We start from the raw sequence: 14,769 nt of genomic DNA on the forward strand, positions 1-14,769 counted from the left end.
TAGCTCAAATAAGAATGCTTTGTCAGATTACTTCAGTTAACAGTGTATATTATACAGGCCAAATAAGTATGCTTTGTAAGATTACTTAAAATTCTAGGCTAAGCTTAACGCAATTGTATTGCACAGAAAAGAACCTATCAGCCACTCTGAGAGAGGTATGTAAATCAGCATTTGTTCAGAGGTCAGCGGGTTCAGTGGACATTTGCATTGGGGAACATTCTAAGCAGAATCAAAATGGATGGTAGTTGAAAGAAAAGGGACAAAGGTAGTTATCCCAGGTAGAGATAGCTAGCCATGTGCTTAGAAATACCTAGTAAGACATCAACTAGGTTAAACTACGAAATATATTAAAAGTTTTTCCTTACAAAATGCCTGTCAACAAATGTGGCTCTTTCTGTAAAACATATAGTAATTACAGAAGAGATATGAATGGACAAAGGAATTTAACCCAGTGTTTCTCTACCCATGGTCACCCTCAAGACATTCTGGTATGGATATGCCATCCGTACATAAGTCAGCATAGTAGATAAACAGCTGGGGATGGGGAGATGTGGTTACATGCTTTCTGAGTGCCTCTTAATGTACATTTGTGACTCAATCTCTCTCTTATCCCCCATCTGTTAAATGGAGACAATGACACTTGTCCCTCTGCCTCCATCTCTGGGCTATTAGAAGAAAAGAGAAGGAATATTGATGGATACAGGTTATTTAGCAGAAGACAGAAAGGAGACAAAAAAGGACTTAAAATTGAAAGTTGAAATATAACTGACACATTGATATGGTCCCTGTCACATCTGGTCAGGGTCATATCCCTTACCTTTTCCTCCAACTGTACTGTCAGTAAAGTTAAGTAATCCACTAATATTGATGGGTTTAAGGGGGAAAAAAACAAAGAGTCTCAACAAAAACTGAGAAAATATGAGCATTTCTACCTGTAGAAGTAAACGGTGATTTATTCATGGCCATCAGTCAGAAGACAACTTGACAAGTATAATCAGTTACTGACAATCTCAAAGATCAAAATAACAGGATCTAAGGCAAAGGTGGCTAAAACTGAATTTTAAAAAAAAAAAAATCAAACTGACCTCATAATTAGTGCTTAAATCAGGAAAGTCTCAGTACATTTCTTAGATACTCAAGCACTCACTTTGAAGTAAACCTAGTAAAATTTGTCATTGTACCTAGCTACATTTTGGGGGGTGTTTCTAATAGATCATTTACGCCAGAAAACATCTGTTATCTGAAATCCAAAGGTTGGGTTCAATAACCTCATGAGAGCCTAATTCCCTGCAACGTCCTCAATTTGGGTAGAAGAATTTATAATACTTAGAAAGTTATATAAAAGCAAATCCTTAAACTTCACTTTTGTGTGTGTGTGTGTGGTACGCAGGCCTCTCACTGCCACGGCCTCTCCCACCGCGGAGCACAGGCTCTGGACGCGCAGGCCCAGAGGCCATGGCCCACGGGCCCAGCCACTCCGTGGCACGTGGGATCCTCCCGGACCGGGGCACGAACCCATGTCCCCTGCATCGGCAGTCAGACTCCCAACCACTGCGCCACCAGGGAAGCCCTAAACTTGACTTTTGAGGGAATTACATTCACACAGCAAAATTCACACAACATGAATCTCTTAATTCTTTGTCAAACTACCTTAAAAATCAATTTGTCTTTCTTGTTACTTTAGGAAATAGAGGCTTATGCCTCATTAATCAGTAGGGAGCAGTTCAGAAGCAGATACTTACTCAAGTTTTTAGGTTATACTAGACAGACTACTTTTTTTTTTTTTTTGCGGTACGCGGGCCTCTCACTGTTGTGGCCTCTCCCGTTGCGGAGCACAGGCTCCGGACGCGCAGGCTCAGCGGCCATGGCTCACGGGCCCAGCCGCTCCACAGCATGTGGGATTTTCCCGGACCGGGGCACGAACCCGTGTCCCCTGCATCGGCAGGCTGCACCTCAACCACTGCGCCACCAGGGAAGTCCCAAACCACCTTTTAAATCAAAGCATCCCTTAAAAAAAAAGAAAAAAACCCCAGTCCAAATAGCAAGTTTACAGTTCCAATAATTTAAAATATAATAGGGGTGAGTACACACACTTACAAACTTAATAATGAGCTTGATGAAAGTAGAAGGCTTGCTGATCTGTACAACAAGATCTTACTTCTCTTTGAGATTAAGGCTGTTATGATTTTGTATTTCTAGTTTTGGCTAGGCCAAAGTAAATTTGCCCAATGAATCTTTAAAATAAGTGACTCTCGGTTCCCACCTAATTGAGAGACTCTATTCCACTAAGCAGAGAGACCACCTGGACTCACTCAATGTTGATATGTATGCCCCTGCTACACAGTGAAAAAAGGGCTTTCTAAGAAAAAGATATGGTATGTTTGGGGTTTCAACATAAAGCTTCTCCTCAACAAGTAAATATCAGCGGAATTGAGGAGAGGCAAAGGTTATTAGCTGGGACTGCCTCTAAGCAACACAGTTTTGGCTGAGACAGTGAAAGGGCTTTTAAAACCAATCTTTAAGAGAAGCATGAAGAAGCCATTCCACCTTCCTCCTGCGTGGACAGACTTCTATCTACTTAGACAATCTTTACTGAGCACTCTACATCCACTGGAGTAGGCAGGATTAGCCATATCCTTCTCTCAGAGGGTTTCTAATCTGAGATAAAATAATTCAGAGCAACCTCTAATTCAGCAAGACCCTGTATTGTGATGGGCTTGACAGGAGTTCAGAATGACATAACAGTGGGTCAGAACAGTAAGTAAAAGTCATACAGGAAATTACATTTAAGTTTGCAATTGATTTCTTTTTTTTTTTTTAAGTATTAATAACTAGAATTTCCTGGAGGATTTTACCATTTTGGTGGTGACCTCTGGGAGAACAAACTTTTGTTTTTCCTTCCAACGAGAAGGAAAAGATTCTCTGCCATTCATTAAAATTTAGTATATATAGCAAAGACCATAAAACCTTTAAAAAACAAATGACTAACTGGAAGAAATCTTTGTAAAATATTTCACAAACAAAATTAATTTCTTTAATAACAATGAGAAGCCCATGCACCACAACAAAGAGTAGCCCCTGCTCGTCACAATTACAGAAAGCCTGTGCGCAGCAACGAAGACCTAACACAGACAAAACTAAATTTTTAAAAATTAAATCTTTAGGGCTTCCCTGGTGGCGCAGTGGTTGAGAGTCCGCCTGCCGATGCAGGGGACACGGGTTCGTGCCCCGGTCCGGGAAGATCCCACATGCCGCGGAGCTGGGCCCGTGAGCCGTGGCCGCTGAGCCTGCGCATCCGGAGCCTGTGCTCCGCAAGGGAGAGGCCACAACAGTGAGAGGCCCGCGTACCGCAAAAAAAAAAAAAAAAAAAATCTTTGTGGTCTAAATATACCTCTGCTCAAACTTCTATGGAAAATCTTCCTTTACCTAAGGTGCATCACTCCAAAATTTACTGCTGAATTTTCTAGCCCTGGGCACAGAACACAATGCTAGCACAAAAGAATTAGGCTGTCACATGATCCTAGTTCTGCCACCCCACCAATACCAACAATTGCCAAAAAGCACATGCCTCCAAAACCAAACTTTGTAAGTCACAGCACCAAAAGGGACACAGCTCATCATCATTGGTGTAACCATCACTCCTTCCTACTCCTTTCTCGGTCATGTTTAATGAAGATAACAAAAGAACTTAAAAATCACAATTAATGGAGGGCAAGGACGAGGTCAAAAATAGGGATTCTGTATGCTTAATGTGGACAGTCTACTTCTTACAGGGCTTTTGAAAGGAAAGATCCCAGCAATAGAGATACTTATTTACACTCAACAGTGGTCCCCTGTGATTTCACCAAAACTCTAAGAGCCTAGAATTTTAAATGTTCTCAGATCCTCTGGCTCTACCTGGGATAAATCAACTACTCTTTAGCCCATCTCTAACATGACAGATTGGTAAGTCCATCAATCCTTACATATTCTATCTGCCTCTGTCAGATAAGTTCTGGTTCTTGGGAGGATAACAAACGGTTTAGTGCCAAACCCCAGTAGCTTTTAAAGAGCAAATCAAAAATTTTAAAGAATAGTCAGACTTCCCTGGTGGTGCAGCGGTTTAAGAATCCACCTGCCAATGCAGGGAACACGGGTTCAAGCCCTGGTCCGGGAAGATCCCACATGCTGCAGAGCAACTAAGCCCGCGTGCCACAACTAACTGAGCCTGCACTCTAGGCCCGTGAGCCACAACTACTGAAGCCCGTGAGCCTAGAGCCCGTGCTCCACAACAAGAGAAGCCACCACAAGAAGAAGCCCGTGCACTGCAACGAAGAGTAGCCCCCGTTTGCCACAACTAGAGAAAGCCCGCACACAGCAATGAAGACACAACACAGTAAATAAATAAATAAATAGTTTAAAAGAACAGTCAATCTTTGTCTCCAAATACACACATTTGAAAGCAGTGAACAACTCTAGGTTTTATCAGAATATTCTCCCATCCTCTTTCTTTCCCGCCTCCAGAAACAGGCTAGTAAAACCCACTCACTCTAATACAGGTATTGATACAATATAGGCCCAAGTATGTGGCTGCCAACTAAGAACCCTAAAAGGTTCTTAGGAGGGGATATACTCAGACCCACAAATCTTGGATCTCCACCCTAAAATGTCTACTATCACTTTTTGATAATCGTAAGGAGATCTCCAAGGAACAATGACCAAGACTGGAAGCAAAAAGGTTTATTTTAACATACTTCTCCAGAGCACCTCTGTGCTTCCCCACCACACCTCTGGGTGCTGGGGTATTAAAATTTTTGGAGTCGGGCATGATTAGTTAAGAAATATTTGACTCTTTAGCATAAAGCAAAATCCAGCTCCCTCTCTACCACAAATTAGAAGATTTCATGTGTATACCCATACATCTGCTTCTCCAGGTAGGGAAATATTTGTCCCTAATTAGCAATATATATTCAAAGCAAACTATCATGTAGAGTAATGCAGGTAACTACAACGCCTAAGCCCTGCCACATGACTCATTTAATTTGCTTACAACCATTTACAGAGAGGACAGGCGGGCTAGATTTTACTTGTCCTTTGCCTTGTCACGAACAACTAAAACAGTGAAAATTGAAACAGATGATATGGAAAGTACCTTCCAGAGGTTGTACTGCCACTTTAAGTCAAAGGCATATGTATACAGAATAAAGCTGTTGTAAAATGAAACCAAGAAAAAGTTTAATTCAGAAAGAACATGGGTTTTTTAGTCCTTTTAGCTAAAGAAAGATAAAGATCAAAAAATGATAAAAAGCTCCATCAATAGGAACTATGGTACTTCAACCAATTTTAAGACAAACACCACATCTTCTTTGATTTCACAGTCTAAACTTTTTGAACCCAAAGGGAGGGCAAGTGGGCAAGGTGGGCAAGATGGCTGGTGACCTAGATGGACTGTGCTCTCTGGGTACTGTGATATGGCAGGCATTACTGCCCACTTCTCCAGATGCATCAAAAAATAATTACTCTTGATTGCACTGGTGCTCTTCTGTGCAGTTTTCCTTGCCCACAAATCTGTTATAGCAGTATTGGGATAACGTAATTTAAGGGTTTTCCATGTGTTAGTATAAGAAGTAGACCAAGCAGACTACAGAGCAGAAAGGAACCAAGAGTTTAAGGGGAAGGAAATGCTCTTCCCTCTAAATTTTCACATACAACTCATTCCTAATCATGGTTGCTCTAATCCAATTGGTTCTAATGCTTTTCTCCACATGGAATTAAAGTTGTTACTTCAGGGAAGAATTTAATCCAGCTCCTCCTGCCTTGCAAAGGTTTTTTTTAATCAGAGGGTGGCTGACTTCAATAAGAGCATTTACAGTATCCCAAGGGCTTCTTTTCCTTTAAAAAAAAAAAAAAATTTAACACCCTTGTCAGACTCCCCTTGTTGGAAGTTTTGGGAGCAAGTTCCTATAGAACGGTCACTCTGAAACCTATGGTCACAGACCTGTAAGAATTTGATTAAACCGTATCCACAGAAAAACGCACAAGCAACAAAATTCTACAAGCCAATTATGGACCCAGGTTAAGAACTTCTAGCTTACAAGAGAGAAAGACTATGGAAAGGATCAAGGTCAGTTGGGGGAGTGGCACCCTTGAAGTCTAAAACAGGACCTCTCCCTCCCTTCCTTAACCAGCAAGCAGGAATACAGTGGGAGTACTAGTTCCTGAGAATAAGGGGTTCCACTCATGGGTAACTTTGGCTTGGGCACGCTATCTTAGAACTGCACTGCCCACAGAGTCTTTCCTTCAGTCTTCTTCTTTCAGAGGTATCAGACATGCCCCATGGTTGTTAGACTCTACCAGACCTAAGTGTATTCCTGCTGTCTTCTCTCTCCCTTTGCACATCCCAGGCATTTTCCTCAATAAAATTCTTATACTTCTAATCCTACCTTGGGATCTGCTTCTAGGAGGAGCCAAACTACACACGTGCAGCTGCTGCTGTCTCCACAGAGCCCTGAGGAAGGCACCTTGGAGTCTTCCAGTCCTCACTCTAGCACCACACTCCAACACAGAAACTAAACCCCTTGAGACAATAACTTCTTACACATGCCCAGTGTGATAAAGCCCCTGGAAGCCAACAGACTGATGATGGTCTGGTTTCACAGATACAATGGGTAGTTTTCAGATTTTTGCCTTCAGGTCTGAGACAAGGCCTACTAAGGATAAGTGCCAATGATATGGGAGAAATGGCCTGGAAGGCCAAATCAATAATGTCAGATGTATAGAAGGCCTTACCTTTGTCAGGCCTGAAAATATGACCCTGACTCACAGTAGAAATATCTTTTACATTTATACAATAGTAAACATGGAGCTGTACAGTCATAACCAAATTCTGAAAAGTGATACTATTCGACAGGGAGAAGATGGTGTTAGGTCAAGTAAAAACAGCCAAAGCAAAAATCCTATTCCAGAGTATGAGTGACCTTTTGTATTCCCTAGAGAGATTTCAACAACAGTTAGTATAAGACTCAAAGTCAGTTCTTAAGTGTGCCAGTAGGCACTACTGAGTGTGCAAATGCTCTATTGTTTGAGGGTCACAATACCCCAATCCCAGAGCAGTTCGAGGCTTTTAGCCGAAGAAGTAGGTGAAATTCTGAGGTAAATACAAGGGATCATGTCAGAATCCAGCCATGCTATACCACTTGTCCTAAATCATTTCTGTTCCACGGTTAACACTTAGGGCATGCAATATTAAATGACCGTATCAACCTACCCTTTTCTCCCACTAAGACATCCAAAGATCAAATCAGCATTATTTTTCAATTAGCACTGTGATAAAACACTATTATATAAAATAAGACAGAGAAGGAGAATCTTTTTAATTAGCTTTCTCCTGAAATTCTCAAAGAGCAAAATAACCAAATGCTTTGTTTTCCAACCTTTTTTTTTTTGCCCTTTATTCTTGGTTTATGATGTTAAACTCTTAATGACAAAGAAGCAAAGCCCACTTAGCTAGTTTACCAACACATTTGAAGCAAATCATAGTCATACTTCTATGTTAACCAAGCATGACAGCAAGGTGATTGAGTAGCTTTCCAAACTACCAGAGCAGCAGGCACTTGCAGAGGCTGCAGTTAAATCAGCACTTCATAAATCGTGCAGGCTCCTGCCCATTTAGATCTCTCTATGCAGAATCGGCAGTCTAACACTGGCTCTCCCAAGCATTAAAAAATCATCACTCTGCTAACCCAACTCACTGTTCAGACGGGTCTTCTTGAATGCAGCCTTTATTACAACCTCACTGCTGCTTCCTACACTGAAGGAATACCATGTTTTTAAGTCAGGAGTTCTTTCTCGCTTCATTATAATCAGGGGTCTTAACAACGACCCCGATACTGTTACAAAGCACACTGCTTTATAACAGTAAAGCTCTGGAAAACCCAAACAAAAGACACGTCACCCGGTGACGTCAGCCTATATACAGTTCTGTGTGGTCGCAGCACATAAGCAAATCCATTCTTGTGCCGTTTCTCGGAAAAGCTTTTCAGTAAACGCACTCATGCTGCTCCAGGAGCTCTTCTCTGCAACAAGCCGCCCATCTGCCATCAACAAGTTAAGACCGAGAGAACTAACGGCTGCAGAAAGGAGAGGCTGAAGCTTTGATTAACCAGCTGAGCAGTTAGAGGAGGACGAAATTAATAACATATTCAAAACTGATTTAGGGGATCAGAGTGGTCACAGAAAATGAAACCAATGCTTTCGAGAGGAATATCCTAAGGAAAAAACAACTCACCCTGGTGGATTCAATTTTACTCGGAAAGCCTGGGACACAGAAAACAGGAAACTGGTCAAAGGCTCCCGCATGTTAGAGCCTTTTACAGACTCACTGCGTTGAGTCTGACAACCGAGACTGAATGCAGGCTCCAATGTGCTCAGAAGAATGGGTAAGTCCATGTATTTATGTGTCTTGTACAGTCAGCAAGGAATCAACGCTTTTAAAATAATAAGCCACTGAATTCACATTTTATGAGGGAGATCACTGTCACATTTTTGGATTTTGAGGTTTAGGTAAAAACATATATTGCTGATGACAGGATGTGTTTTATCTTCTTTCTTAATGGTTTAAGTTTTGTTCTAGTCATACTAACAAGGTTAGTGTTTCTGCAGCAAATGAAAAATAAGTTATATGTAGTTAAATCTTTTGCCATAATGATATGTTGTTGTTGTTTTAATAGCCCATACGCTCTGCTGAAAAATATCCTATCTTCTTGTCTTCCTTAAATTATATTCTGCAGGCTTACATTTCAAGTGGCCATTAGGGGCCCCTATGCTGGCAGCAATATATGCAATGAGTATGGTTTTAAAAATGCTGCCTGCCCTGGGTATGGCATGTCCACCCAAATGCCGCTGTGAGAAGCTGCTCTTCTACTGCGACTCTCAGGGCTTCCACTCGGTGCCAAACACCACAGACAAGGGCTCTCTGGGCCTGTCCCTGAGGCACAATCACATCACAGAGCTTGAAAGGGATCAATTTGCCAGCTTCAGTCAACTTACCTGGCTCCACTTAGACCATAATCAAATATCAACAGTAAAAGAAGATGCTTTTCAAGGACTATATAAACTTAAGGAATTAATCTTAAGTTCCAACAAAATATTTTATTTACCAAACACAACTTTTACCCAACTGATTAACCTGCAAAATTTGGACCTGTCTTTTAATCAGCTGTCATCTCTGCACCCAGAGCTCTTCTATGGCCTCCGGAAGCTACAGACCTTGCATTTACGGTCCAACTCCCTGCGGACTATCCCAGTACGCCTGTTCTGGGACTGTCGTAGTCTGGAGTTTTTGGATTTGAGCACAAACCGTTTGCGAAGTTTGGCTCGCAATGGATTTGCAGGATTAATCAAACTGAGGGAGCTTCACCTAGAGCACAACCAGCTGACGAAGATTAATTTTGCTCATTTCCTACGGCTTAGCAGTCTGCACACACTCTTCTTACAATGGAACAAAATTAGCAACTTGACATGTGGGATGGAGTGGACCTGGGGCACTTTAGAAAAGCTAGACCTGACTGGAAATGAAATAAAAGCCATCGACCTGACAGTGTTTGAAACGATGCCTAATCTTAAAATACTCCTCATGGATAACAACAAGTTAAACAGCCTTGATTCCAAGATCTTAAACTCCCTGAGATCCCTCACAACCGTTGGCCTCTCTGGCAATCTGTGGGAATGCAGCCCTCGAATATGTGCTTTGGCCTCCTGGCTGGGCAGTTTCCAAGGTCGGTGGGAGCATTCCATCCTATGCCACAGCCCCGACCACACCCAAGGAGAGGATATACTAGATGCAGTCCACGGATTTCAGCTCTGCTGGAATTTATCAACCACTGTCACCGCCATGGCTACAACTTATAAAGATCCAACCACTGAATATACAAAAAGAATAAGCTCATCAAGTTACCATGTGGGAGACAAAGAAATCCCAACTACTGCGGGCATAGCAGTTACTACTGAGGAACACTTTCCCGAACCAGACAATGCCATCTTCACTCAGCGGGTAATTACGGGAACAATGGCTTTATTGTTTTCTTTCTTTTTTATTATTTTTATAGTGTTCATCTCCAGGAAGTGCTGCCCTCCCACTTTAAGAAGAATTAGGCAGTGCTCAATGATTCAGAACCACAGGCAGCTCCGATCCCAAACACGACTCCATATGTCAAACATGTCAGACCAAGGACCATATAATGAATATGAACCCACCCATGAAGGACCCTTCATCATCATTAATGGTTATGGACAGTGCAAGTGTCAGCAGCTGCCATACAAAGAATGTGAAGTATAATATCTACCCATCATCAAAAATCACATCAGATAAGTAACCTATTTTACATAGTAGGGGCTAAATACATATCTAATTTTTACCAATGGTGACATTAAGGCTAATTTTTCCAAACCAAGTGGAGACTTAGGTTTCTGACGTGTTGAAATATTTTTAATTTTTTTTTAATGAAACCATATTTTCAGTGTTAAATGAAGCGATGCTCACATTAATTTGCACTCTTGTTGGAAAGTCTAAAAATGCTTAATTCAAAATAAGACATTTCATGTATGTAATTATACGCTATCGTGGGTAAACATTTACACTAAGGTCTCCATATGCTATTTTTTTCTACTGAAAACAGTTTGGAAAGAAGCTACTGAGTAGAAAGAGATATGGATCAATACTTGTTTGATCATTGCTCTCTACCCCAAGTACCACAACTTGGCTTGCTGCTTAAAAGGAGACTTAGCAAAGTTCTCTTGTATGATAATTTGGTATTTACTCAAACCTATTTACTGCCAGCGTGGGGAGTAGCATTTCACATATGCTGAAGACTGGTCAATATTAAACACTCTTCTTCCAGAGTTTTTACCTGGGTTAATAGATATTATCAAAGTCCATATCAGGAAATCAGAACCCTTTATGTAATTCTAATACTTTAATATATTTAAACAATGAATCCAAGTGATTGTGAAAAGGTCTCATTACAATGAAATCAATACTAAATAATTACACTGACTTCGTTTCATATCTCTAGTTTGACTTATAATGGACATGTTGATTTTTGTGGCATTTAGATACTTACTTTAAACTAGTGTTAAATTATCACTTTACTAATTAGTTTACTAAATCCTATATATACATTTATATGTGAAAAAAGACTTAGAAATTATTTTGGAGAGAAAAGAGATAAACTGAGTCAATTTAGCAATCCTATGACCAGCTGCTCACTCTAGTTTGAAAGCACACACAAATACACTCTCTCTCCAGTCTCTCTCTTTCTCCCCCTGTCCTCCACCCCCCACCTCCATCTCTCCCTCAACTGCCAAGATCAAAGATGCCTTGACAAAGGGGTTTAAACCTCTTTCTTCTGCCTTTTCCTGATCTTCAAGCCTCAAAGAGCCAAATTAAAAATAACTGGCTAGCAACAGGCATAATACTGATTCTTGTTAGAATATATTTTAAAGGAACCTTGAAAAAATCACTTTATAAATATTATATGCTAAATTTTGACTTTTTAATGGATACCTATTCTTACTGTAAGAGCAGGTCCTTCTAAGTGAAGGGAACAACACATATCTGAGGCAAACCTTCTCATGGCAGAACACAATATATGCCTATGCAGCCACACAGTGGTAACTCGAAGGAGGTGAGGGGATGAAAGAGAAAGGCAGCATTTTGAAATATGACTCTTGCTGAAACAGGTTAGCAAAGTTAAAAGGTAGCCAAGCAAATGGGCAACTATACATGATCTGCATCAAACAGGGCAAGGCCCAGGGACCTGCAGCTGGAAAGGGGACGGGGGGAGGTTCTCTGGTATTAATATAAATGTTCAGTAATTAAAAAATGATAATGATGCCACACTTTTCATGTAGAAAAGAGCCACAACTTTGTTTCTTCCATTATGATTTCTATGGAGAAACTATGACATATTTAGGATTTAGATGCAAGTTACCAATTGACACAGAATTTTTCCATAAATGAGGTGCCATGTATGTAGTAGCAAAAACCATGAAATTAGACTACTGACTTGATTTTAGAAGAATGAGCATTTTTACAACTGACATTTGCTGATGAGAAAAAAGGCATAAATTCGTAGAGAAAACCACTACCATAAAAAAAAGTTATCTTCTACTTAACGTGATATCCTTCATTCAAGGCATATTTCTTCCCAGGATTGAATTGAACACATGTTAAGATTACAGTTTAATCCATGAGATTTAATACTAAGAGAGGGATGTCTACCTACATTTCAAATAAAATGTGTCTCAGTAAAAAGCAGACAAGATCACAAATTATGGTAAGAATGTGCTCTCTACAATTTTTAAGGTGGGTAGATTAGTTTGGCAAAGTCTCAGCCCATCTCAGCTGATCCTGAGCAGTGAGCATTTCACCTCTTGTTAAACCAGACACTAGGCCTGCCTGGGCAAGGACAGAAGCTGATTTTACGGCATAGAGCACGTCTCACAGCTTCCTTACAGAAGGGCTGGATCAGAAGCCCCATTACAAATGAGAGCTCCACAAGCTAAAATTTACCAACCCATTTATCAGGGTAACCATGGCCATTTGTCAGAGAACAACTTTATCACAATACAACTGTGTCCTGGACACACAAGATTCCACTAGCCCTGGAGGATAGCAGAGTAGTTTCCATCATTTCAACCACAACCCAAAATTAATTGAAACTGTGAGCAGAAGGGTGAGAAATAGTGGCTGGGAGTCCCCACATTAACCCTAAAGATTACAGTTAGTGAAATGGACCGTCAATTGGCAAAATCCTTAATGTATGTAGGAAAGAAAATTGGAAAAGCAAGCCATTTAGTAATTCAGGGGAACAGCATAGCCAAGGCCACCAGGGCATACTTTTCAGTTGAAAATTAACAGATTTTTTTTGGCCCTTCGTTTTTTGGGCAATGCTCTCTGAGAAAAGTGAATAACCGTGCCAAATAGCATTTTCCATTTCCATTTAAAGCGCAAATTTCCCTTTTCAATTGCCTATAGAAGGCAGAATTTCTTTTAATTTTGGTCTATTTGTGTTTTGGTATCAGCACAGGTTTGAAGATGAGGCTGTTAGTCATATGTGCTCTCTTTACCAACTGGCTCGGGTGGAAGAGCATCACAACTACACTGCAGATCCTGGTAATATAATGTTAGGCCTTTTGTCTTTTGCTGTCGTTTTATCCTCTTCAATGCCCCCTCTCCCTTTTTTCACTTTAAAGATTAGAGGAAAATGACCACTTAAAAAACAGAAAAATAATTAAAGCTCTCTGGAAAAAGCAAGCTAACAAAGGCTATGATACTGTACCCACCTAGTAACCAAGAGCTAGCTTGGAATCATTTATATTCATTTCTGTAGCTTGCCAGGGATTTCAATCACCTTTCTGAAATGAGAGTGAGCTGATAAATTTGCAAATCCATACACAACTCAGAGAATACCCTCTGCCAACATCAAATAGCAAAGATACTAATTTTTTAAGCCAAAAATCTGCACTAACACATGTAATTTCTTACTGTGCCTAAGTTAATTTCTGTACCAATTCATTGAATGGAATTGATTTTACTTTCCCACTCCACTAATTATTAAAATCCATCTGCTTATTCTAATGCTAGTCACCAAGAGCTAGACTCTTTCCAATAAAAATGAACCCTATGTAACACTAGGTCTTAATCCTAAAATTCAAAACAGGCGTATCATTTTCTTAAGGCATACGTCCTACGCAACTATGGGGGGGAGCTATAAATGTCCCGTTCTCTCCAAAGTGTGGCTATCAGTATGAAATTTTGAAATATTATTTTTAGAAGATGACTTACATGATCATTTTCCTAATAAAGCAATACAATGACAGACTCGTCTCAAAAATCTGTTTTGGGACATGCTTTTCAATATCTTATTGGTTAAATTGCTTCAACCAGAAAAAGACAGAAGACAAAAGTGATAAGGCCATCCACAGATAATTAAATATTTCTGTTCCTAACCTAGGGCAAACCCGTAGTACTTAAATAATTTAAGGCAAAAAACGAGTAGTAAATGACTGTTTAAGCTTTCATACTGCTATTGCAGACATTTGGAAATGTCTGCTACTCCTTCAATTAACCTATTCTTCCTTGGCAATTTTTTAAAAGCCTGATCTATGGAATGTTTGATGAACATTCCTATCAACATTGAAACTGGAAACTGAAAGTACAGTCCAAACCTATTGTGTTCAATCACCCTAAGCCATTTGGGTGGGTGGGTGGGGGTGGGAGGTGGTCAAGTGGGTCGGGAGGGTGGGAAGAAAATACGATTATACTGGGGTGGGGTGGGGGGGTGGGAGTGGGGGACAAGTGCAGTGTACAGGGAAGTTTTGTTATTAAAATTGTGTATACTGTAAACAGCCAATGTCTTTCTTTTTTTTCCAAAGCTTTTCCTTGGTAACCTATCAATTTTGACATGTGAAAGTTGAAAACTCATTTATGACAGATATAGAAACCTTAAATGAACAGTTGTTTTGTACCATGTTCTCTATAATGCCAAATGTGCCAGTTGGAAAAGGGGCAGCTAATCATCACGTGTCTTCATTCGGAGACAGGCAAAACTAGGCTAGGAAGTAAGGCAGGGAGGGGAGGGCTGGCTAAGAAACCACCATGCCAGTAAACAGCAGCCATGCAATATAAGAAGCTGCTCTGTCACAAGTCTTAGCAAGTGGACAAACAGCTGTCTGTGCGGCTCACAGGGCCAAAGGTTGGCCGCCATCCCCCACCCTCCCCTGTGTTCC

At 40.6% G+C, this 14,769-nt stretch overlaps 2 protein-coding genes across 2 annotated transcripts in view; one reads left to right on the forward strand and one right to left on the reverse strand.

Moving 5' to 3' along the window:
* Positions 1-14,769, reverse strand: part of CTNNA1 (catenin alpha 1) — a 178,262-nt gene that overhangs the window by 47,931 nt on the left and 115,562 nt on the right. The gene's annotated exons all lie outside the window — the stretch shown is intronic.
* On the forward strand, positions 7,889-10,315 carry LRRTM2 (leucine rich repeat transmembrane neuronal 2). The gene is made up of 2 exons (XM_060008761.1): positions 7,889-8,417; positions 9,197-10,315. Exons 1-2 carry the CDS (start codon positions 8,388-8,390, stop codon positions 10,313-10,315), a joined length of 1,149 nt encoding a protein of 382 aa, XP_059864744.1. The 5' UTR covers positions 7,889-8,387.

Source organism: Delphinus delphis, chromosome 3, assembly GCF_949987515.2.
Source record: "Delphinus delphis chromosome 3, mDelDel1.2, whole genome shotgun sequence".
Taxonomy (NCBI): domain Eukaryota; kingdom Metazoa; phylum Chordata; class Mammalia; order Artiodactyla; family Delphinidae; genus Delphinus; species Delphinus delphis.

Coding starts and splice junctions, on each gene's coding strand:
- LRRTM2 (XM_060008761.1), top strand. CDS start 8,388: ATGCAGGCTCCAATGTGCTCAGAAGAATGG. Junction 8,418..9,196: donor CAATGTGCTCAGAAGAATGG/GTAAGTCCATGT, acceptor TCTTTTAATCAG/CTGTCATCTCTGCACCCAGA.